We start from the raw sequence: 25,517 nt of genomic DNA, 5'->3' as shown, positions 1-25,517 counted from the left end.
TGACATCGATACCATGGGGAAAAACTGCCATATAGATATTTATAGTAGGCTATTATCTAATAATTTGGCAGCAGGATTATTAGGCTGCACTTAAAAAAAATATTTGTTGAATTTACTTAAAAAAACTGCGTCAAGTGGTTCCACACAACTATATTGAGTCATTTTTACAAATAACAATTTAGTTTAGTTATTTTATTTAGTTATGAACAAAAGAAAGTCAAGTAAAGCTGACAAAATTTCTCTAAATACAAACCATTTGAATTTGTCACTGTTACATAATATTTATATGTGTAGTTTACTTAATAATGTTATGTTAAATTTATAAAAGTTTATGTTAGGTGAACACATTTATTGATTTAATTTACCTTATTAAATTAACTACTTGCTCTACAAGTGAAAGTGGAAAACTATTAAATATAATAATAAGCATATTTTTAGAACCAAATTCAAAATTAACTTAATTGAGAACAGGATGTCCATCCAATAAATGAGTGTATGAGTGGCCACATCATAAACACAGGTACCACTCTTCTGCATAATGGTAACCACAAAATTACAGAAACTCCTTTAAATGTCCAACATAACTGAACATTAAACATTAACATAAATTAACAACATCTTTCCCTTTACTGAAAAAGATAAAATAACACTTTAATCCCTAAATTTACTCTCCTAATGCAGTCCCTTGCAAAGCATGCTGGGAACTACAGATCCACTGCCCAGTTTGTTCGTTTCACTCAGCAATGTTAAATTGACCGAACAAACACTTATTAAAGGTCCCATGGCATGGCATTTTTCTATTATTTTATAGTGTTTTCTGAGGTGTACTTATATTATTAGTATGATTTTTACATCATAAAATGTCATAATTTAGAAATAAAAGGCATTTTTCTATACTGCTGTTTGCCCTGTGGCTGAATGCCCTGCTTCAAGAGGCGTGTCTGCTGTGAGACTTCAGTAAAAACGCCCACTGTTGTGATTGGCTGACATCTTTGCATTTTAAATGAGCGGAGGGGGCGTGGTTTAACGAGGCACGAGAAGGCACGAGTCTGCCAGAGAGACGGATGGACCTGTGTTCACTTCTCATCAGTTCTCTCAGCATGTCTCAGTTCAGGGTGAACTGTTGTAGTTACTAGCATATACTTCAGGTTATTAGTTTATTTCTAGTCGGAGGGGCTGTCACTCATGTCAGAAAGTTAGTAACTTTAGTAAATTATGGATCAGCGCTGACTCGAGACGCGAACCGTTTAGAACGATTCAGTCCGATTTGGTGAACTGGTTCGGTTCACTAAAAAGAACCGATTCAAAAGAATGATTCGTTCGCGAACCGGACATCACGGAGACGAAGCGATTGCTAACAAAGTTATTTATAGTAACTACTGAGTTATGAGAGCGCTGTCAGTCAGCGCGAGTTTATTGTGTTTGTATCTGAGAGTTCTGAATAAATACGAGTCCCAGTCACACCGAGTCCTCTTCATCATTATTCTACCAACTTTGTAATGTAACCATTACAGCGAGATGAACGAGTTAGTAAGTGTTGAGTATAGCATTATTTCTAGATATGTTCCAATCATATGAATAGCGTCATTGACGCGCATTGAGTAACGTTACACAGCGCAAACAAAGACACAACAGCTGTAATCGAATGTAATCCAGTTTATTGTGGGGAAAGCTGGCTAGCCTAGCCGGATATGCTCACGCTTACCCCCCTTCTGCTTAATCTCACGCCGCGTTTGGCTCCTCCGCTGTGGGCCAGATGCAGTACTGGGGGTCGGGGATGTTGGAGGCCGAGCTTCGGCGTGCGTGAAGTTTATCTCTAAAGATGTGACTGCTGATGTTAAACAGAAAAGACTGTATGCACATTTTAGAACAGATAGACGCGACAAGGACGTACAAAAACACTGACTCACAAGATAGAAAACACGAAAACACTGTTCTGTCGGGAGAGAGAGAAGCCGCTGCGTGTCCACAAATAATAAATAATAAGCTACACATAAGAAATCAATGATCACAGATCAGAAGGAACTGAAGAAAGACTTCTGTTTTCATTTGTACATCCAAACACTGAGAAACTGCCAGTGTTCACTCGTTCACAAGTAACGTTAATGATCTCGAGTGTTTGCATGGGCGTGCCAGATTCTCTGGGCGGAGGAAAGGGAGGAAACCGCTCCTGCTTGGACGTCAAACCAGGAGACTTCAGGATTGGCTCGTCTGGCCTGTCATTTTCTCAAAGGCAGAGAGAGACAGCCAGAACTCGGGTTTACACCGATCAACATTTCTATCCACTTGGGGACAATATTCAGGCTAGGGGAACTCATATTAATGTTGAAATACCTCATAAAATGAAAATTTCATGCCATGGGACCTTTAAGTAAAGTTGACAATACTCATTTTTAGTAGAAACAACTCAGTAAATCTAAGTAAATTTAGTTACATGAGTTTTTTAAGTAATGTGAACAAGGATGATTTGAGTGCAACTAACAACAGTGAAAGTACATTTTTTTGAGTGTGCTGTCACTTTAAGACCTGACACACGGATCCATTACACTGTTACACATGCGTTTTCTTTCTCAACTGTTTACATTCACTGAAAACAGAACTGACTGTGTTTACGTGAATACTCGCCAAGACCGGCAGTTTGGCATTATTTTGTGTGTATCGCAATAAGCAGCGAAAAATAACTCAAATTAGTACTGCGTGAGCATAAAATCTGCGGGAATGAGTACAATTATACATTGTTTGACACCACAAAGGTCCTTGATGATGTAATTACAGCATTAGACAGTAAGCAGGTCTGTATTGCCAACTTATATAGACCTCGCCAAGGCCTTTGACTCCGTCGACCATATAGGATCCTTTTACATAGGCTTTCCAGTAATGCCTTCCGCTTTGCAGCAGTATATGACTGGAACATATTACAAAATACTCTGAAACTTACGTCTCTGATCGCAACCTCCACCTTTAAGCAGAACCTCCTTTTTCCCGCTGATAATCCTGAACCATATTTATATACACACTTACTTAAGCACTTTATTCTCTCTTTTTTCTCTTCTTCTTTGCTGTCGATTTCTTTTAATTGAATTGCTTGTTCTATGTGTCGTGTTTGACTATGTACAGTTGTACAGTATGTTTCAAATGTATTTCTGTAGCCTCTTGGCCAGGTCATGTTTGTAAATGGGAAGTGGTTCTCAAATGGTTTACCTGGATAAATAAAGGTTAAATAAATAAAAATGATGCACAATACGTGCACGCTGAAACTCAAGCCCTGTAACAGCAACAATATTCATCCGGAGCAAATGAAGCGAGTGAGTGAGCGGAGACGGGTTTGTGTGTCAAACGCTGCCGGAGAGATGAGAGAGACAGAAAGAGCTGCTATCGTGTGTCTATTCTGTGGAAAATAAGCGGAAGAGTTTCAGATATTTCAGGACCGAAATGTATTGAAAAATCCATATTTTTGACAACACTACATTTCACTTGGTGCCTTTTTTAAAGACTACCCTACCTCATAGGTGCACTATGTAACTTTTCCGTCCACTAGAGGTCGCCTATTCAAAACAAAGGTGTAGTTTGGTGACGCCAAGTTTGAGAATCTTGGGACATGTGGTCTTCACCTCACAGCTGGTGGAAAAGAATCGGGATAGGACGCGGGCAGAAATCATGTTCGTGGATGTGATTATTAACATTACTGTAGTATGAAGCAGAAGCAGGAGCGATTGTTGAGAAGAAGAGCGCAACACAAGTCTCACGAGCAAGTCTCAGCGGGACCTTTATTATGGCAAAGTCGCCGGCGGGACTTTTATTATGCCACAGTCGCCAGCGCCATTTCCACTTTTCCGGTCATGAGTATGAGGTAACGCAGCTCTGTTTATCATATTAGATACATCTGAGTGTGTTGACAATGATGTGATGACGTTACTCTGTGCGTTCTCTCGGCGGCTGCTATGACACTTGTTCACACTGCAGTGAGAGTAAAGCGTTTCTGCAAAATAAAACCGGAAACCGAGGGTAACGCAGATATGACGCCATTGACAGGCGACTCCCTCACACGTCCCGGTTCATTGGTTAAAATAGCAATTTCCTCACCATTTACAAATAGTTGGAAACATTTGGGATTTTGTAAGTACTCAACTGAACAAAATATATAACACTGGCCTAGTGGTTTTTGGATATTTGACTGAATTATTTTTTACATAGTGCACCAGTTTAAAACAACTGCATGTATTTTAATATATCAAAATGTAATTTATTATTGATGCAAAGTAAATTTTGGGGTGGCACCTAGGGGCCAGTCACCCTGGACACCCCTCTGGCTCCACCACTCTCTAGCAGACGGAAAAGTTACATAGTGCACCTTTAAATGAGGATCTTAATTTAATCTAAATTGATTTTGGACATTGCTCTATGTGTTAGTAATAGAATACTGCCATCTGCAGGAAAAACTTTATGAATGGATTTTCCCCCCTTTATTTTAAGGCACAGACAGAACGTGTCACAACATATTTTGCCCGTCCTTTAAAATGGAAGGAAAGCTGAAAAACAGATTGCATTGGAAGGGAAATGAACATCATGTCAGACTGACAGACTCACACACGCGCGCGCGCACACACACACACACACACACACACACACACACACACACACACACACACACACACACACACACAACTGACAGCAGCGACAACTAAAACAGAAAGTGAAAGCGAAAGTTCAGTTGGTAAACAGATTGGCGGTGCTCGTGTTCATGTTAAGCAAACACAATAATCGATCAATTCAACGGGAAAACTTCGGACAGGATGGACAGGCGTGCAGAAGATCCCGGTCATTGCAGTAAAACGGTAGGGTTCATTACCTGAACATCAGTCGCAAAACGATCATTACAAGCTCTGGTGCGGCTGTTCTAGGGTTCAGCTGCAGGTCAAACTGCACTCATATTGCCAAAATTAAATATGGAACGCCTAACAGAACGTTTGGTAATGTTTTTAGTTGTGTTACTCCAACTGTTTATTATTGCGAGTGTGAGGTGTTGCACATTTGCGCGGAGAGCATCAGTCTTATAACTTCCTGTTTAGTTCATTTTCCTATGCACAAATTCATGAACAGGGCAATAAATTGATATTGATGTTCTTGATGCTGCTCTGCTGAACTCCATTACACACCACTCTATGTGATGTTAGGACGTCAAACTATTTTAATTGTTAAATTGTTATGCTGCTCTGCCTCGCTTGTCAATGTCGAAATAACTCGTAAGTCAAACAGAAGGCGGATCTACTGTAGTGTTAACAGAAGACAGAGCTGAAGTTTCCCCTCGCCACTGTTACAGTCAGCAGTCTTACAAACATATCAATACCACGATAGCTTTTAACAGTGTGCAACCACTGTATATTGACATGAAACATTCATTCAAAATCACCTATTGCGCGTGCATTTTAACCTCATATTTACACTAGAACGGTTTGACGGGTGTTTAAGGGAAAGTCTGCAAATTCCACCAACTGCGCTAAAACGTTTAATTTGTATTACGGTAATTAAAATTATTTTTAACTTTTAGAATCATTGGACACTTTCAAATTTCAAATCTTGTAGTAGGTTCCTACTTATTAGGACTTACTACTGGTGAAATGTTGTCATTGTAGGGTATTTACAGTAAACAATTATAATATATTATATATATATATATATATATATATATATATATATATATATATATATATATATATATATATATATATATATATATATATATATATATATATATATAATTTTTTTTGTTCCTAGTGACCAGACTGGCTTACTACAGATGAATACTGTAAAATCTCACCTGTAAAAAGTCAGTTTGGACACTAGGAACATACTACAACCATTGGAACATAGGGAAAAGACACTTTTGGTGGGTTTTGTTTTTGTTTTTCAAAAAATAATTTTGTGCTGTACAGGCAAGATAATGGCAGGAGCTCATATACAATGAGTGAGTCAGTCTGCCCACCTGCCATTTATTATAACCTTGTAAATATCGTTCATTCAAATAAATAATTGGACGCTCATATTTTTGGACTGTGAGTAGAGTTTGCAGACGGTCCCTTTAGCAGCCTAGGCAAATATGCAGCAAATGTCAGACCTAAAACTAAACTTTACTGAAAAACAGAATAGGAAATCCAGCGCCACCTACGCTTTACTTTTAACAGTGAAAGAGTGTGTGGTAAGATGTAGGCAGATAAACATTTAATATTTGACAACTAATATTTGTGTTATGCTAGAAATGTTCAACAACGACAGTAATATCAATAAGGCAGCGGATATTTGCACTAAATGCAAATAGCAATAGAAGCTATTTATACTCAGTGAAAATAGCATATTTTCTTAGTGATAGATGATATTTACACTAAGTGCAAATAGCTGTAGATAGATGCTATTTACTAAGTGAAAATAGTGATATATTCTATTTACACCATGTAAAAGTTGTTCTTTGCAATATGTGTAAAAAGTAATTAAAGGCTATACTTTATTTTGACAGATGCAAACTATTTGCTCCTCAGTATTGTTGTACATTAACAGGATGCAATAATAACATTGTGTAGATTATTATATTTATTAAAATTATTAAATGGATGTTGCCTTAATGGGACAATAAAAGCCCTCCCTACCAGTGTTAATTTTAACAGCACATTTTCATAGTCATAGTCTTTTGACTAAAATGCCATTTAGTTTTAGTCATATTTTAGTCACCTGAATTGTTTTTAGTTTTTGTCTAGTTTTAGTCGACTAAATATCATAAGATTTTAGTCGACTAAATCTACAGTAGATTTAGTCTCCTAAAATCGAATGAGTTTAGTTCAATTGTAATACATGAAGAATTTAAGCATTACATAACCGACTGTCACTTGAACTGACATTTTGACATCATTTTGTTTTTGACATTAAAAATACACGAAAGAGAGCTCAATTCACTTTTTTGTCTGTTTTTTAAAAACCGCTATATAGTTTTTATAACTTTGTATTTCTGTTTTAGTCAGTAGACCATCAGGTTAAGCTAAAGCTTCAAATAAGTTTGTTTATTTATTTATTTTATTTCAGTTAACATTTATTTAATTTCAAGTAATGAAGATTTTTTAAATGGTTTTAGTTAACTATTATAACCCTGATACTTTATTGAATATGTGTCAAATACTGGTCTTTCCCTCCTGACTATAAATTAAATTAAATACAGTTTATTGTGTAGCCAAAAACGAATATATAATGCGTGACTTTTAATTATAAACAAGCTCGAAATACACCGGGACTCTTATTTTGAAATATATGCGCCTCTGTTGCAGTTGCAGCTGCTCATTCAAGTTCAGATGAGATAAAATATGCATTGTTACAACCGTCTAAGACATATTACTATATAAACATCGTAAAGTAAACATTGTCATTATTCATCAGCATTAGTTCACAAACAATTGCCTGGCATAAATGTGTGCTAATGTTCATTGATTGTGAACGGCTCTGGAGCGCTGTTTTGGGAATGCGTGAGCCTGTGGAGCAACAGCGTTGTGTTTTCCAGCGGTTAGATCAGCACGTTCAAATCAAATGTGCGCATCTGTTACACAGGACATCAGTTCTGACTGGATCTCTTCCCTAATCGTCCCTCCCTAATGTGGCAGAGGATATATGGTGAGGAATGTTAATCACCACTTGAATTCTACCCGACTACGCCACCCTGGTGGGAGGCCAGGGAAAATAACTCCCAATAAAAGACACACAGATAAGTTCCACCAATTGAAGGCAAGGAATTAAGAGAGAGACGCGAGTAGCGATACAAAATATAAACTTTATTATATTAAAATCACAAGCGCTGATTTAAAACTCCCACAATGACGGAATCATAATACCCAGGGCCAGGATTAGTGGGAACCAGGCAGGCCAGCTGCAACTCGGAGGTCATCCAAAACCCACCTCAATTCACACAAAAGCAAACACCACGCACACCCATCAAAGGGAAGTTGTATCAGCACACAGCACACTGTGAAACACCGCAAAAGGATGCAGCTAGCCTCCCCAGTTCCACACGACCTCGCTGGCCCTGAAAAAAAGAGAGAAAGCTACATTAAAGAAAACAACAATTAATAAAAAAATAAGACAAAGTAATACAATTATGGTCACAACTCTGACACTCAGGCCTCCAGAGGACACCACATAGGCCTACAAAACCACCCAGCACCTGATTGGCGCTACAGCAGCATTAAATCAAGGAATAATAAGCAAACAAACTTTTACAACGAATATATACCAAAAAAGGAAAATAAACAAAACCCAAACACAAGTACAATAGAATAGAATACAAAAATAATATAATAGAATACAAAAATAATCAAAAGAAAGAAAATAACCAGAAAATAACAAAGAAACACATAACATCCAAAGTAAATTATATCCGAAAGCTTAACTGGTAAGCAGCCTTGCGGACGCACATCCGAGGCCCACTTTAACGGCCCAGACGACTCGCAATAAGCAGAGCAGTACACAGTCCAAATGACCGTCAATGACACGATCAAAATCAGAATAGTCCCATAAGCAAAACAGCAGCTGCGTCACCTGATATCACTAGCTAGGAACCGGACTTAAATGTTCACCTTTCCCTTTAACCAAAGATGATAAGAGTTAGAGAATTAGAAAAAGTTTAAACGATGACAAATATGAAAGACAAGAGCGGTGTACTTATGGTTGATGTCAAACACTGAACGCACAGCTGTATGGTTACTCACTACCGGTGCCGCAGCTTGATCTTACGCCCAGCAATCACACACAAACACCTGCCCTCGCTGCTGTTACTGAGAACAACGCGCAATAAATACAAAAACTGTGATGGTTACAAGTTGAGCATTAAAACATACCTGCAAGTGAATTCCGCCACAACTTGCCGCAATGCCAAACGCCACCAGCTCCGCTCTAAATTAAACTATAAATAGCTCGTATTAGCCTCGTGATATATACATCACTACACCAACAAACACTCGACATACCTGAATGGGAAACGGAACGGAAATGCCAAGGGGAGAGAGAGAGAGAAGCACCCCACGTCACACGCATACCCGTCAAAATAAGGGTCCCTAAATAGTGCAGTTACTATCACCCAATTGGTCCACTACCTACACTCCAACCAACCAATAAGATGACGTGACACCTGCCACATTCTACCCCATTTTTTTTTAAATCGACGTCCCGACGATGGCCCACCAACACATACCCATGAACTAATTCTGTCCTACATCCCATGGCCTAAACCAAATTGAGATCCCATTAGATATAGGGCCTTGTACGGGGGCAGCTCTTGTGACTCCTTCAACAGCCCGTGGTAGACGGTACAAATTCGAGTGATGGCCCGCAGTAGTCCGCCCAGTTCTCCTCAAAGGGACACCAGCCCTACCCGACTGATCTTGTGGCCAACTAGTAGGTCCTGGTGCTACACCAGATACAAAATCAGGTACCTCATGGCCCCTGCCAAGTGGAGTCTCCCCATCAAACCCCACTGGGCTACTCTGAGGGGTAGAAGCGTCCAGAGAAACCAGCCCCTGAGGAACTGGTACCTGAGAGGTTGCTGGCACCAACCTAAGCAAGTCAACATCTTCTGATGAGACTTCTGCCGAGGGCACCTCATTCTCCACAACAGGGGGAGGTATTGGTGCTGGACCCGGACCATCCTTCTGGATCTGGGCCTTCAAAGCAGAGCGATGAACGACTCTAATCTTTCCCAAATCCGCAACTGGTGCAATGGTGTATACTGCCCCACCCTCCTTAGGTGCCTTTACGACCTGATACACCACCGGGCTCCACAGGTCCTGAATTTTATGGCGGCCTCTCATGCCATACTCACGTAAATAAACTAGTTGCCCCTCCCCCAGTGGTGCATCACGGACGTTGGCATCATGATTTACCTTACGCCGACCAGCAGCAGCTTCCAGTCGTCCCTGTGCCCCTTCAAAAGCCACCTGAAGCCTAGCCTGATGTTCCCTCACCCACTCATGCACACTACCGATCCCAACATCCTGAACTCTACCCAGAAGAAAATCTACCGGGAGCCTTGGCTCCTGCCCAAACATTAGGAAATATGGGGATTCACCAGTTGCCTGATGAAGGGTGGTGTTGTAGCAGAACAGCACTTGTGGGAGACATGAGGCCCAGTCCATTTTTCTGGACACCGGCAGAGCACGCAATAGGTTGTGCAATGTCCTATTAAAGCGCTCGCACTGCCCATTCCCCGCCGGGTGATAAGGGGTAGTGCGAGACTTTTCCACCTTATATAGTGCACAAAGTTGCCGTACTAGAGAGGACTCGAAATTACGGCCCTGATCCGAATGAATCCGACCGGGGACACCGAACTTGTAAAACCATTCCACCACCAGAACTTGGGCCACTGTTTCTGCCCGTTGATCTCGTGTAGGCACAGCCATGGTGTACTTGGTAAAGACATCTGTCATAACCAACACGTTCTCCAGCCCCGAACGAGTTGGCTCTAACACGGTAAAGTCTATGGCCAATATTTCATTTGGCCTAGAGGCTAAAAGATGGCCCATGAAACTGGTAGGATGGAGTTGGGTATCTTTGGCAGCCTGACACTGCTCACACTCTCTACACCACTGCACCACATCCGCCGTCAGGCCCGGCCAGTAGCAACGCTGCTGTACCAACTCTGTGGTACGTTCCACCCCTTGGTGCCCATGTTCCTGGTGGAGCAGTGTCAGCACTTCATGATGCAATACTGAGGGCAAGACCACCTGAAGTACCTGTTCTCCTCCATCAGAGCGGAATACACGGCGAAGTAACACCCCATCCTGCTCACACAAACGGCTCCATTGCCGTAGCAAATTTACCACAGCCCTGGGCAACTGCCGACGTTCCTCTCTACTGGGAGGTGCCCCACACCGCCAAAACCGCAACGCCTCACCAATAACAGGGTCCTCCCTCTGTAGGGACTGCATGTCCACAGCCAAGTTTGGAAACACCATGACTGCTGCTTGAGAACCCACCCCTGTTGTTACACCAGCCTGCCTTACCATGACTGGGAGAACTGTACCGGGCAGTAAGTGTTCCAACTCACCCTGACTAGAGGGACCCTGCCGGGAGAGAGCATCCGCATTCCGGTTGCTTCTTATATATACCATATACCATACCTCAACTCAAAATCAAACGCAGCCAATTGCGCAGCCCACCGCTGTTCCGTGGCCCCCAGTTTAGCAGTATTCAGGTGGCTAAGGGGGTTGTTATCAGTGAAGACGACACACCTCTGCCCCAACAGATATTCTCTGAACTTCTCAGTCATGGCCCACTTGAGCGCAAGAAATTCCAACTTCATAGAGCTGTAGTTTGACATATTGCGCTCAGTGGGCCTAAGACTGCGGCTAGCATAAGCTATGGGCCGCACCTTCCCTCCCTGTTCCTGGGACAGAACTGCTCCCAATCCACCATGGCTAGCATCTACCTCCAGGATAAAGGGAAGGGAGAAGTCTGCATAAGCCAATATCGGGGCAGAGGTGAGCCTACTCTTCAACTCCTCAAAACTCCCCTGACACTGCTCTGTCCACGCTGACCCAAAACTAGACTCTGCTCGAGCCCTAGGCTTACGACCCGCAAACTCAGCTACTAGTCGGTGCAGAGGGGCTGCCAACTTGGCGAACCCCTCTACAAACCTCCTATAATAACTGGCAAACCCCAGGAACGAACGGAGCTCTGCCACTCCAATTGGGCGCTGCCACTGCCTCACTGCCTCTACCTTACTGGGATCTGTCGACACCCCTTTGGCCGAAATTACATGTCCCAGATAGCTTACCTCTTGCTGGAAAAACGCACATTTAATTAATTTGGCCTTCAACCCCTCTCGCTCCAGCCGACTCAAAACCACTTCTAACCGCTCCAGGTGTTGTGTCACAGAGGAGGAAAACACTACTATGTCGTCCAAATACAAAAGGAGGGACTGACACTGCTGATCCCCAAACAACCTCTCCATCAACCTCTGGAAGGTGCTTGGGGCGTTGCAGAGCCCAAAGGGCATTCGATTCCACTCAAAAAGGCCAAAAGGTGTGCAGAAGGCAGTCTTGTGTTTATCCCCCTCTGTGACAGGTACCTGGTTGTACCCACTGGCAAGGTCCATAGTGGAAAACCACTGGGCCCCCGTCAGTGAGTCCAAGGTTTCCTCTATACGTGGCAGAGGGAAAGCATCTTTTCGAGTTTTTGCGTTCAGCTGGCGGTAATCTACACACATACGCAACGTACCATCTTTCTTTTTGACCAACACGATGGGGGAAGCGTAAGGACTACAGCTCTCTCTGACAATATCTGCCTCCAACAACTGATTTATGTGCGTTTTTACCACATCGTACTCAGACGGAGGTATCCGTCGGTACCGTTGTCGAACTGGGACCGCATCTGTCAAAGGGATGTCGTGAGAAAGGAGTTGAGTACATCCCAAATCACCTTCATGTGCCGAAAACACCGTCTGAAACTTTAACAACAGAAACCTTACCTGCTCCTGCTCAGTCTCTGTCAACATGGACAAATCAAGACTCTTGATTTGTTCTTGCACTGAAGGAAGGACGGTCGGAATCTGGAGATTTATTGACGCAGAAACCGATTTCAACTCTGAGACACCACGGGGTAAACTCATGATAAATACACTATTCAAAGTGCCCAAAACAGCGTGCCGATAAAGCATTATGTCAGTCTTACCTACATTAACAACAGGTACATAGACGGTGCCTCGAGTCACTCGCATTAGTGCAGGTGATGCCAACAGACCTGCAGGCAACCCAGTTTCCGGTGGTTCGAAAAGTACAGTTTCCCCAGCAAAGTGCCCAGAACAAGTAGCGGCCACAACTTTCATGGTGCCGCCCGGAACACGACACGCACTGCGACCCCGCAAACACACCTTGCCTATCCGGCTATCTGTGGGGACAGTACTTGCCTGACGACAGTATTGTAATGCTTGAAACACCGGCTTAGAGGCCTCTAACACAGAAGGTACATCAAAAAGGGCAGTACCGTGCTGGCCAAAGAGCTCCTGATCGCACCGCCTCAACACATTCATCCCCAAAATACCAGGGACTTGGGCACCAGTGCCACCAGGAGGGTCCTTAACCACCAGCACGCCACATCCTGGAATTATTTGACCGCAAAGCTCAACGTCCAACTCAATATATCCCACATACGGTATCAATGACCCGTTGGCCGCACGAAGCTGTAACCACTGACATGCCTGGAGACGATCCTGGCCCCATGGAGCAAACTGTTCTAAAAAACAACTTTCTGTAATGGTAGACACCATGGAGCCAGTATCGATCAAACAAGGCACCTGTACCCCTCCCATACAGACCATGAGATGGGGACAGGATGCCATTAAGTGCGACAAGGGACCTACCACCGAGTCATTGTCTTTCCCTACCGAACTGTGACTCTGCAGTTCGGCGGGACCTAGTTTTCCGTCGGCTGAGAAAAGGGCTGCTGAGCCCTCAGTGTAGAAGGTGACTCACGCCGAGCACGGGAGGAAGAAGGAAAAACACGTTCTCCATCGCATTCACGGGCAAAATGGCCCGGTTTTTGACACCGGCGGCAGATTAAAACCTCAGTACGGGAGGGCCGACGAACACTTTGAGGAAACCGCATGCCGGCAACACTCTGAGTAAGTTGATCTAATTGTTGTTGCTGTAATTTTAACATCTCCCGCAAATCCTTCAACTCCGACTGGGAATGCCCTTGCACTCCATACTGGATGCCATACGCCATTGGAACTGACTGACTCCTCCCTCTTGCACCCCCTGCCATTCCCTCCCGCTCCCACCTAATCGCTTCCCCGCGTACTTCTAAGAGGGTAGAGACAGGCTGGCGGCGAACCATTGCTTCAGTTCCCGGCGGAGGGCACTATCAGCAACGTACTCAACAAACTGATCGCGCAATACAATTTCAGCATTAGGAATAGCATTGGGCGATTGCTGTTTAACCCTCTCCAGGAGAGTCATCAAGGCCAGGGAAAACTCTAACAGAGATTCCCCATCTTGCTGCCTCCTGGAGAAAAAGGCTTCTTGGAGTGCTACATACGATTGAGAGCAACCATACAACTCACGTAAAATCACAATAATTTTATCCGGATCACCCCGTTCCCTACTAGGACGGTATCTAATTTCTTCCCGCGCTTCACCTTCCAAATGGTCGAAAAGAAAAAATGCTTTGTCAGCTTTGGACAAATAACGAGTCCGCATACATGCCTCAGCCTCCTCCACCCACTCATCAATACCGATGCCAGATTTGCCGCTAAATTTTGGACACCGTCTGTCCCTGGGCACAAAAACAAACCGGTCTGGTACAACAGTATCGGTCTCAGCTGGCTGGGGAGGGTCAGGCATTGCAGAGGCAACAGCAGGAGAAATACTAGGACCAGGTAACTCACCTGGCACCTGCTCACGCCGCAACCGGTCATTGTCGGCTCGCAACTGTGCCACTAATTCTCGCAACTCCTGCATCTCTTCCTCCATACTTATCAGTACTATGCTCACCCCAGAAATAGAAAAGGGCTACTGATAAAGAAACAACTTGTCCAAAAGATCAAAAACGCACACTGCTGTTTTGCTCTGGAAAAGAAAAAAAAGAACAACAAAGTCACAACCAATATCCAAGCAAAATTTTACCCACGTCTCACTTAAGATCCTTGCCTTACCAGGTAAACCCTGCCGACTCTAACATTTTAGTCTCATTTTTATTTGTAAAGTTTTTGTCATCCAACACTAGTTTTTATTTAGTTATCGTCTCGTTTTCGTCAGTGAAAAAAGGTTGTTGACTGCTCCCTACACCGACCCTAACCCTACCCAATAAATGCTTTTATTATTATTAAACATTTCTTTAGGCACTTACTATTTTCTTAATTTTTATTGAAAGTAAAATGTGATCCGATGTGATATGTAATAGGAAAAGAGAGAAATTCTGCAAATTCTGCAAAAGGCGGATTCGAACCCGGGTCGATCGCGTCAAAACCTAGGGGTAACGCATTACAAGTAACTTGAGTTACGTAATTAGATTACTTTTTCAAGTAACTAGTAAAGTAACGCATTACTTTTCAAATTTACAACAAAATATCTGAGTTACTTTTTCGCATTTATTTGACTGACAGCTCTCCTGTCCCCATGTTGAGAGAAATCGAGAGTAAGTGCAGAGGCGTTGTGTGTATTGTAGTTCTAGACTAAATGTGAGCATTTATTCATCTCACTTGCACAATAAAGATTCAGTACTCCTCAAAATGAATAAAATCTGTCAAATGCAAAATCAGAGTATTATACAAACCTCCAATAATTAAATGTTAAATAAAACTAATATTTTTATGCATTTAATCTACCTTTATTGACCAATGTTTTGCTGCCGTTGATGATTCAGTTAAACCATGAGCAAAAATTACTAGATGTTTTGTTTTGTTTTTATTGGTAAACCTTTTTTTCTCCTGCGTCATATTCTTCCATTATCCAGAATAGCAGCACAGCTGAGCTGCGCCCTCTACTGTTCATGTGTGAATTTGCATTTTTACCTCAGCCTGAGGCTTATTATTTCAATTTTGGTATGAAAAGGTCTTCATATTTGCACAAAATATAACTTATTTTCTACATTACTCCCACAGTACTTCCCCATATGTGGTTCAACCTAGCAATGAGAATACATTTTTTGTGCAAAACGAACAAAAATAATGACTTTATTCAACAATCTCTTCTTGTCTGTGTCAGTCTCAATACAGTGAATTAATGAAAAAAAATTCATTTTTGGGTGAACTAACCCTTTAATGTATCCATGTGTGTTTGTTTTTGTTTTTCTAACAACTTTTACAAACATATGATGATTTTTAAACTAGCATACTTCAATTGATGATCATCTGTTGCATTTCTGAATGTAATTTAAAACAGTATTTTAATATATTTCAGAACAAGAAAAGGCATATCCAGAGAATAAGGAGTCCCTCACGGTACACCCGCCTCTATCGGCCCAGGTTTGATGGGAGGCAATTACGTTCTCGGTAAGAAAATGTCAAAAATCGAGGATAATACAGTCTGCAAGCTCTTGAAATAAAATGTTGACTCTCTTAGTTGAGTCATTTTAGTGCACCTGTCATGGTTGTTTGCAAGTTAACCCAACTTTAATTAACAATAGATCAGACATAACAAACACTCGATCTGGAACACGAGCACGCAGGATAAAGCAAACCATATTATACAGCAATGAGAACAGACAAAAACCAACTGTAATGAGGGCTATATATACACAGGTTAACTGAGGAATACAAGGCACAGGTGTAACCCCTCCTGTTCAAACCGCCCGCTTCAAGCGGGACTCGAACCCGGGTCCGCCGGCATGAGAGTCAGACGCTCCAACAAGGAGGCTAAAGACTGCAACCTTTAGCGTCAGTCACTAGAACGTCTCTTGATATCAGAGGAGTGTGGTTTACTCGCACAGCGACTACTAGCTGGCCTCCATTACACTCACCCCGCTAAACCTCTCTCCCATCCGGGTCACGGCACTAATGTAACCCCTCCTGTTCAAACCGCCCGCTCCAAGCGGGACTCTAACCCAGGTCTGCCGTTATGAGAGTCGGACGCTTTAACAAGGAGGCTAAAGACTGCAACCTCTAGCGTCAGTCACTAGAACGTCTCTTGAGATCAGAGGAGTGAGGTTTACTTGCACAGCAACTACTATCTGGCGTCCGTTACACTCACCCCCCTATACCTCACTCCCATCCGGGTCACGGCACTAATGTAACCCCTCCTGTTCGAACCGCCTGCTCTAAGCAGGACTCAAACCGGGGTCCGCCGGCAACTACTCAACGACTAATCAATCACCTATTGAATCAATCACTATGGCAACAAATGCAAACATACTTAGGCCCTGTTTACACCTCGTATTAAGATGCATTTGGTCGATCGGATCACGAGTAGACGACACTAAATACAGGTGTAAACGGAGTCTAAAATGTTCTGAACTTGTCCACTTTCAACCACTCCCAGAGGTTAGACTGGTTTGCTTTGTAGTGTAGACGCTCATGTGGTCGAAATGCGTTCGAACATCCACAAAAGACCTAGCCTAGAATTTTAGATGCACCCTAGCGGCAGAAAATCTAATTTGCCGCGAGTGTAGTCTAGCAACTCTCGGTAGACCTGTGAGCTGGAAAAAACAAACTCTGGTCAGGCCAATCACATCGTGTATAGAGTTGGTGGGCGGGCTTAACATAATGACGGCACGTCACGGCAGAGTTGCGGCGGTTCTGCGTGCTACTCGTAAACAAAGAAGTTGGCGAACAGCGGTCTTTCGAATTGGCTTTGGCCACGACTCTAGAAGACTTGGAGTTAAGCTTTTCTTTGAGAAAAGAACAAAGAACGGCACTGAAGTCATTCTTAAGAAAGGAAGATGTGTTCGGAGTTTTGCCGACCGGATACAGTGAAAGTTTAATCCATCAACTAGCTCCACTTCACGTTGCTCTCTGGTTGGTTGTAGCGCTATCCTATTGCGTGCAGAGGGAATTTGAAAGACAACAGCTTGTCCCGCCCCTCGGATTGAGCCCTGTCAATGGTGAGTTCCCAGACTCAACATCTTGATGTGGATCTGGCTTGTCAGGCTACAAAAGCCCCCCTACGCTCCTCCTACTGACCTAACACGTAAACATTAGATTTAAACCAGACGGGATTTAAACTTTGTCGGCTGAAGACCGAAGTTTGGTTTGAAGAGGAAAAATGTACCAAGCACAATGTTCTCTCTCCATTCTTAATTTATAACACACACTCACAGCGTCCGACTGGTCTTGCGGCTGTCAGATCAGAAACGAAAGATGATGCTCTCCTATGTTTTCCCGTCGTCACCTGGAGTGGTCATATGTAAATTGCGTAAACATATTTTGTCCATTGGATCTAAAGATCTGAAAAAAAAAATTCACTTACCCGCCCATAAACCCTCCCCTCGAGGGAAACCAGGACAGAAGTGGTTGAAAGTGGACAAAAGAGAACACCAGGTGTAAACAGGAATGTGTCTACCTCGTCTACTTGTGATCCGATCGACCAAAACGCATCTTAATACCAGGCGTAAACAGGGCCTTAGGTGCTATGTTCGAAAGTACAACTGGGATTGCTTAATAAAATGTAATTGCATAATGTATATGTACATTATACATCATACTGAGTGCAGAAAACAACGTATTTTGGTAATGTATCACATTTACTGACACGTCTTCAGACTTTTTATGAAATCTTACCTTTTTTTGTCAAAGAGTTATCGCACACAGAGAGGTTGGGAACGTTTGTGCAGTACATAGAGACACACATTAGTCTCCTCTATGATGTCTTTAAAGTTTTTAAAGGAACAGTTCACCCAAAAAAGAAATTTCTGTCATCATTTACTCACCTTCATGAGGCTCCAAATGTGTGGCACACAAAAGTTATTTTCCAGCTGTTTTTCTCTATTTTATGAAAGACATTGGGACCCAAAACATTAAAATGACATACATTACATATAGCATGAAAATAATCTACACATCTCAACAAGTATATTGCAAGTCTCCTGAAGTGACATGATCACTTTGAATGATGAACAGATGTAACCAAAAATCAAGGCATTTGGTTTTTGTTAACCATAACTCATATTTGATGTGGTCTGTATGCATGTTTTAGGTTTATTTTTGGGTTAACTATTCTTTCATGTATCTAATAATATATCAGTTTGCCCAATACACGATGCAGCAGCACAGCAGACATGATGAGGCAACTAGTTATTGCGTCATTTAACCACTGACAAAACTATATTTACATCCGTTGAAACACAAGGCAAAGATTTGAAGTGGCTGACAAAAACATACCAAGCTCTTAATCTCCTTCACGGAAGTTTACAGACAAAGCAGTGAGGTGTGACATTTATTTTTTGAGAAGTTGAAATTAGCTTGCAAATGATGTGACCCCAAAGGATTTTGAGTCTATTTTACATTTACATTTATGCATTTGGCAGACGCTTTTATCCAAAGCGACTTACATTGCATTCAAGGTACACATTTTACATTTTTGTCAAGTCTTGCTTTCCCTGGGAATCAAACCCATGACCTTGGCGTTGCTAGCGCTATGCTCTACTCTTTGAGCTATAGGAAAGCTAGCCCTGAAAATTTTGTGGCAAGGTATGACAAAATATATAGCAGAGCACGGTCAACACACTGAATCATATTGTAATGAAGAATTCATTCATAATGAATGATTAGCCATATTTAGGGCCCATTCATCTCTTATGGTAGCTAGCATTAGACTGAAAGTTGTTTTCAGGGCCCGCTCTTGTTCTGTGTGCCATCAGCACTAGTGGTTGGCATGTGTTGAGGAAACTGGAGGCTCTGTTGGTCATCTCATACAGTATGCAAAGTGCCCAAGGACTGATAATGGGGTTGATTTGCTTAGGTTGGACTGGAAACAAATGAGACATGTCAGAACCAAATTGATTTCACAAGTTTAGCAATGTTTTTCTTCGAATGCTATGGGTTTTACTTTGTAATTCTAACATCCAGGGTTTGAAATTAACTTTTTCACTCACCGGCCAATTTGGCTGCTAAAGTTACCGGCCATTCAGAAGTTCTACTAGCCAAAAAAAATCCCCTATGTCACAGCTTATATTTTATATACATATATATTGTTTAATGCTTTATTATCAACAAATAGCATGCAAATTAAAGTAAAAAAATGTAAGTGACGTTACGGCCAAGTATGGTAACCCATACTCAGAATTTGTCCTCTGCGTTTCTAATTTAGTACACACACACACACGCACGCACGTGCTGTTTTTAGATTTTGATATTAAAAATAAAATTGCGTTCGCCATTTATTATAAAATTTTGATTTCATACATTAATTTCTTATTCAAACAAAATCCTGTCATCCAGCCATCTCCTCCCTTCCTCATCATTTTCACCAAAAATGTATTTTAGGTGGACAGATCAATATAGTACAAAGAACATTAAACACTAAGCAGAACAAAAACCTGTGGTTTGTCACTCGTGCCCAGTTTGCCAATGATATTAAAACTTATTTTGTTGCTGGTCGGGTCTTTCCTTTTTTCATTGGTGTTACCTCAAGCAAGTATCGCCACATTGTTATTTTTAAATCTTCGCTATTGCTTCTAAGCAAATGTTAAGCGTGCTGTTATTTGTTGCGCAGTTACGCGTATGCAAGCAAGTCAGATATGCACAGATTCTGCGCAATATGCTGTATTTGATATAGCATGACTCGCGAGTTGAGTATTTGTTGAAGAGACTAATTAACATGACACAGGTGACAGGGATAACACAATCAGACATAGTGACACACAGGTCAGGGAAACTGAGGGTGACTGAACCAATAAACACACTGACAGCAAAACAAGACTAGAAATACAGACATGAACAGGAAAACAGATCCGGCGGTGCTGGCAGTTCAGGGGACCAGGGTGTCCTCTCGGGATTCTGGATGGGAAATGGAGTCCTCTCGGGACTCTGGACAGAGACATCTCTGGACACTTGATGGGGACTGGAGTCAGCCGAGGTGTCAGCACTGGAGAACAGATAGAACTCCAGACATCCAGAATTTCTGGTCGAGGAACACCATAGCCTACAGGAACTGATGGAAGGTGGTCAGACTCCTCCACTTCAAACACAATACCCACTGGTATGGAGATTCCAGCCAGCTCACAACCCTGGTCAGACATCACCGGTTCTGGGACAGACTTTTTGGCAGGCACATGCTCTTGCTCGGCGGACTTCAACTCCAGCTCTGGGTCTGCCTGGGACTCGGGTTATCGGTCCGTTGTGGGGATTGGGTTTTCCATGCTGGAAGCCGATTGGGAGAACTGAAAGTGAGTGGCTTCTTGATATTTGTCCACCTCACCGACACTATATGGTGATCCACACCGCAACAGCAAAAGATTTCGGAATTGCCCCAGCGACAAACTGGGATCTTCCAGGGGTAACAAATGATTGACATTATCCAATTCCTCTTGGAAACAATGAATAAGAGTACTATCATTCCACACACTTGGGTGACAATATTCTAAAATCTTATTGCACATACTCCTCAACATTTCTTCTGTCCTGGAAAAGTGTGCACAGAAAAGCTTATCGCTCCAGGAAAGCTCCTCCTGACTCCATCGTCACTGACCAGACATTCACTGCTGCTAGATCCTTTAAGTGGTCTGTTATTCTGTCACACGCAGTTTGCAAAATAAAGTGGAGAGGATCTAAGTGCAGCAGTAAATTTAGCAGTTTATTTAACAAAAGAACTCAGAAACGTGGAACAGAACAACTGGTAATGCGTGACAATGACAGGACTAAACACAGGTTTAAATACACAGGCAAACTAATCAAAGAAACGTGACACAGCTGACGAGACTAATGAACAAGACACAGGTGATAGGGATAACACAATCAGACATAGGCCCGTTCACACGGAGACGTATTTAGCTGAATATGTAAACATTTTGTATCGTATCAGCGTTTCGTCCACACGGATCTGCCATTTTGGAGCCTGAAACTGGGTCCCAGAGTGGATAAATCTGAAACTGACATCCTTGCGTTTTCGTGTGAACAGCCAATCCAAATATTTTGTGAAACGGTGATGTCATCACACCACGTCCCGCACGGTAAAGACTAGAAGGGATACAGCTACGACCACTGGGCATGCGCACATCAATATTACGTCATTTAATTACTGTATTTGCATTATTGTAAGGGTAGGTTTAGACTTGGGATAGGTGAAGGTGTTAATAAAACACAATCTGGTAAGTAGGACATTTATTTATTGTTATTTTATCGTGAGATTTTTGACTCACTTCCTACCATTGCTGTACCCCTTCTATCCCATAGACTGTAAAAAAATATGGACATAGTCCGTGACATCACCCATAGGATTCTGAAGAGCAGTTTTGAAGCGTAAAGTAGGGTCGAGCTGGCTGTCGCCATCTTGGCAGCGCGTCATTCCCGGATAACTGAAAATGGGCAAAGAGGCGGGACATGGGCGGAGCTGAGGTGTCGCAATGACAGACAGCAGATAAATGGCTATCCACCTGTCACTCAAAGTGGCCACGCCCTTAATTATGCAGAACTTTAATGTTTTATATAATGTAAACGAATGAGTTATAAAAAAATTCACCCCCCTCACAGATGTCATGAAGGGCAAAATTAGTCGTATAGACAAAAAACACAATATGTACCAGACTGTAAACATGTTTTTTTCTGCTGGAAAGTTGGGCATTTTAACATGAGCTCAATGAGATTCTGCTCCCTTCTGGAGCCTGTCCCTAGTGGCCAGTCGATGAATTGTAGTTTAAGTCACTTCCGTATTGGCTTCAAGGTAAACTGGAGGAGGTTGCCATAGATATACATAATAAAGGCTAGATGTCTCGTCTGCGCTGCTGGCCAATGGAGGTCGACGTCCGCACCTGGCGGCCATCTTGTCACAGGCAGCTCGCTCACTCGTAACATTGTTTTCATGGTGCTTGCACTTTTTAAATAACCATAACTTGCTCAATTATCTACCGATTTTCAAACTGTTTGGTTTGTTATAAACGTCAGAGATGTAGTTATGACACTGCATACTTATGAAAAATTATTCATAATTTGTTCAAGCATCCATAATTATAGCCACGTTAATAACATTTGTAAGAAACCAAACCATTTGTAAATCCGTCAAGACTTCAGCGAGATAAGAGTATTTGTGTCCAGATCACTCGCCTTACATCAGGAGCCACAGAGCCCGCCAGAAAGCTTCCCTGTGACAAGATGGCCGCCGGTGATGACGTTAGAGACTCCGCCGTAAGACATCCACCCTTTATTATGTATATCTATGGAGGTTGCCGCTTGTTCTAGCCACAACTCTTCTTCTCCTTTTTTAGTGTATTTCTGTGGCAGAATTACAGAGCCACACACTGGTCTGGCATTTATACCTCATCGTTTTGAGTCGGTATCAGTGGTTTCGTGTGTACGCAGATATTTCTTGAGACGAGGGGAAAAAAAAGATTGGATAGGGAAAGCTCTGGCTTCGTGTGGATGTGGCCTTAGTGACAAACAGATCAGGGAAACCGAGGGTGACAGAACTAATAAATACACTGACAGCAAAACAAGACAAGAAATACAGACATGAACAGGAAAACAGATCAAAAACAAACTCTAAACAAGACCAAACAAACTCAAACCGTGACAACTACATCATACACAGGTTCTAATATTTTAATAGGTATATTTAAGTTAATTAAATCTTGTACGATATGATGCACAAATGAATGAAATAAGCACAGCATGATCACAAATCAAATAGCCGCATTGCAGTCTCTGCGCGTCTCTCCGAAACCAAACCAGCTCTCTGTCAAGAGTACCGATTCATACTGAATCATGCACATTATCTATACTTGCTGTCTATTTAAACGTTTCACTTGGCATTTATGTAGGCCTATTTTTTATCTTTTTTTTTCAGATTTGCATTTGTATGCATAGTTAACATTGTTTTAGTGATTTTCAACCACTGAATATTTTCTTTTAACTACTGTGTAAACAGCTATTTACAGTCCGACTCCTCTTATTTGAGTGTGTAAATGATGGCCCTCACATAACTCATAACTGTACACAAAGTTCCTCTGGAAATTTTATTTTTATTTTTTTTAAACATTTAATATTGTTGTTTTAATTAGAAGATATTCAAAAATGTATTTGAGCAGGGTCTCGAGCTGGTACCCGAAGCTCAACCGAACTACATCTCGAAGCACTGGCTATCGGCTCTGACAGTTAGAAGAGTTTAAATACATGTTATAATCAAAATAAAAATATTATTTTATGGTTTATACAAGTTATATTTGTTCAATAATAACTCAGACATTTAAAACCATAGACATAATGGTCTTCTCAAGTAATTAATGTAAGCCCCGCCCAGTTCCGGTTTTATCTGAATACAGATACAAATCATTTTGAGATTGTACAGCTACAGATACAAATATTGGCTCTGCTGCACACCCCTAAACTACACAGTTGTCACAGACACGGCTGGTAGCATAGCACTTTAGTGCATAAAACTCCCCTGTAGAAGGAGCTCTAGTACTCTACTTCATGGCAACATCATTAAAGGGTTAGTTCACCCAAAAATGAAAAATTTCTTCCATTAATGACTCACCCCAATGTTGTTCCACACCCGTAAGACCTCTGTTCATCCTCGGAATACAGTTTAAGATATTTTAGATTTAGTCCGAGGGCTTTCAGTCCTTTGAATGTAAGTGTATGCACACTTTGCTGTCCACGTCCAGAAAGGTAATGAAAACATCAAAGTAGTCCATATGTGACATCATTTGGTTAGTTAGACTCTTTTGAAGCTTCGACAATACATTTGGGTCCAAAAATAACAAAAACTAAGACTTTATTAAGCATTGTCTTCTCTTCCGGTTTTGTTTGAATCCGTGTTCACGACGAGAAGTATTGTCAACGCTTCAAAAGAGTCTAACTAACCAAATGATGTCACATATGGACTGCTTTGATGATGTTTTCATTACCTTTCTGGACGTGGACAGCAAAGTGTGCATACACTTACATTCAAAGGACTGAAAGCCCTAAATCTAAAATATCTTAAACTGTGTTCCGAGGATGAACGGAGGTCTTAGGGGTGTGGAACAACATTGGGGTGAGTCATTAATGGAAGAAATTTCATTTTTGGGTGAACTAACCCTTTAAGATAAAGAGATGTGGCGATCAGATTTAATTTTACACCCTTTGCTTTTCGATAACAAGTCAGAGCCTATCAAACCCCAACACTGCTTTGGTTACTTGTTGGCTAAACTTACCATTAGAAAACCAGTGTATAGAGTGCTTATACAGGACAATAAAGCTATTAATTGAATCTAGACAAAAACTATTTCAAAATGACTATATATTGTAAGAGTGAAGCCTAATTTGACCCCTAACTTAATCAGGTTATTTCAATTAAATAGGTACATTTAATGAGGGTTTTTATTCAAATATCTGGTCAGACCTACAAAAAAAAAAAAGAAAGTCTCTTCTGCTCACCAAGGCTGCGTTTATTTGATCAAAAATACAGCAAAAACAGTATTATTGTGTAATATTTTTACAATTTAAAATAACTTTTTTTTCTATTTGAATATGTTTTAAAATGTAATTTATTCCTGTGATTAAAGCTGTATTTTCAGCATCATTACTCCAGTCTTCAGTGTCACATGATCCTTCAGAAATCATTCTGATATGAAGATTTGCTGCTCAAGAAACATTTATGATTATTATCAATGTTGAAAACAGTTTTGCTCTGTAAAAAAAGACAGTAAAAATAGGACACAATGTACTGTATGAATATGAATTTTTTTTACAGGTGTTTTACCTGTATTTTGAATTACACATCGCATTAGTTTGTGTTTTAAGGGTTAACGGAAATTTCCGTAAAATTACTGTATAATGTACTGGCAGAAAATTATCAGCACATGTTTTTATTTTTTACAGTGTGTACAATGTTTCTTCAGGATTATTTAATGAGTAGAAA

At 41.6% G+C, this 25,517-nt stretch overlaps 2 protein-coding genes across 2 annotated transcripts in view; both read left to right on the top strand.

Annotated features, from left to right (window-relative positions):
- The window catches only part of rab35b (RAB35, member RAS oncogene family b), a 761,740-nt gene that overhangs the window by 237,438 nt on the left and 498,785 nt on the right, over positions 1-25,517 (top strand). The gene's annotated exons all lie outside the window — the stretch shown is intronic.
- LOC307132284 (uncharacterized protein) overlaps positions 4,544-25,517 on the top strand; it is a 44,546-nt gene continuing 23,572 nt past the window's right edge. The window contains exons 1-2 of the mRNA XM_079826490.1: positions 4,544-4,835; positions 15,927-16,018. Of these exons, the coding sequence (XP_079682616.1) occupies positions 4,794-4,835; positions 15,927-16,018 (134 nt within the window). The 5' untranslated portion in view covers positions 4,544-4,793. The remainder of the gene's footprint in view (positions 4,836-15,926; positions 16,019-25,517) is intronic.

The sequence above is a fragment of the Gobio gobio genome (assembly GCF_949357685.1).
Source record: "Gobio gobio genome assembly, chromosome: 10".
Taxonomy (NCBI): Eukaryota; Metazoa; Chordata; class Actinopteri; order Cypriniformes; family Gobionidae; genus Gobio; species Gobio gobio.
This window is presented reverse-complemented; position numbering and strand designations above follow the sequence as displayed.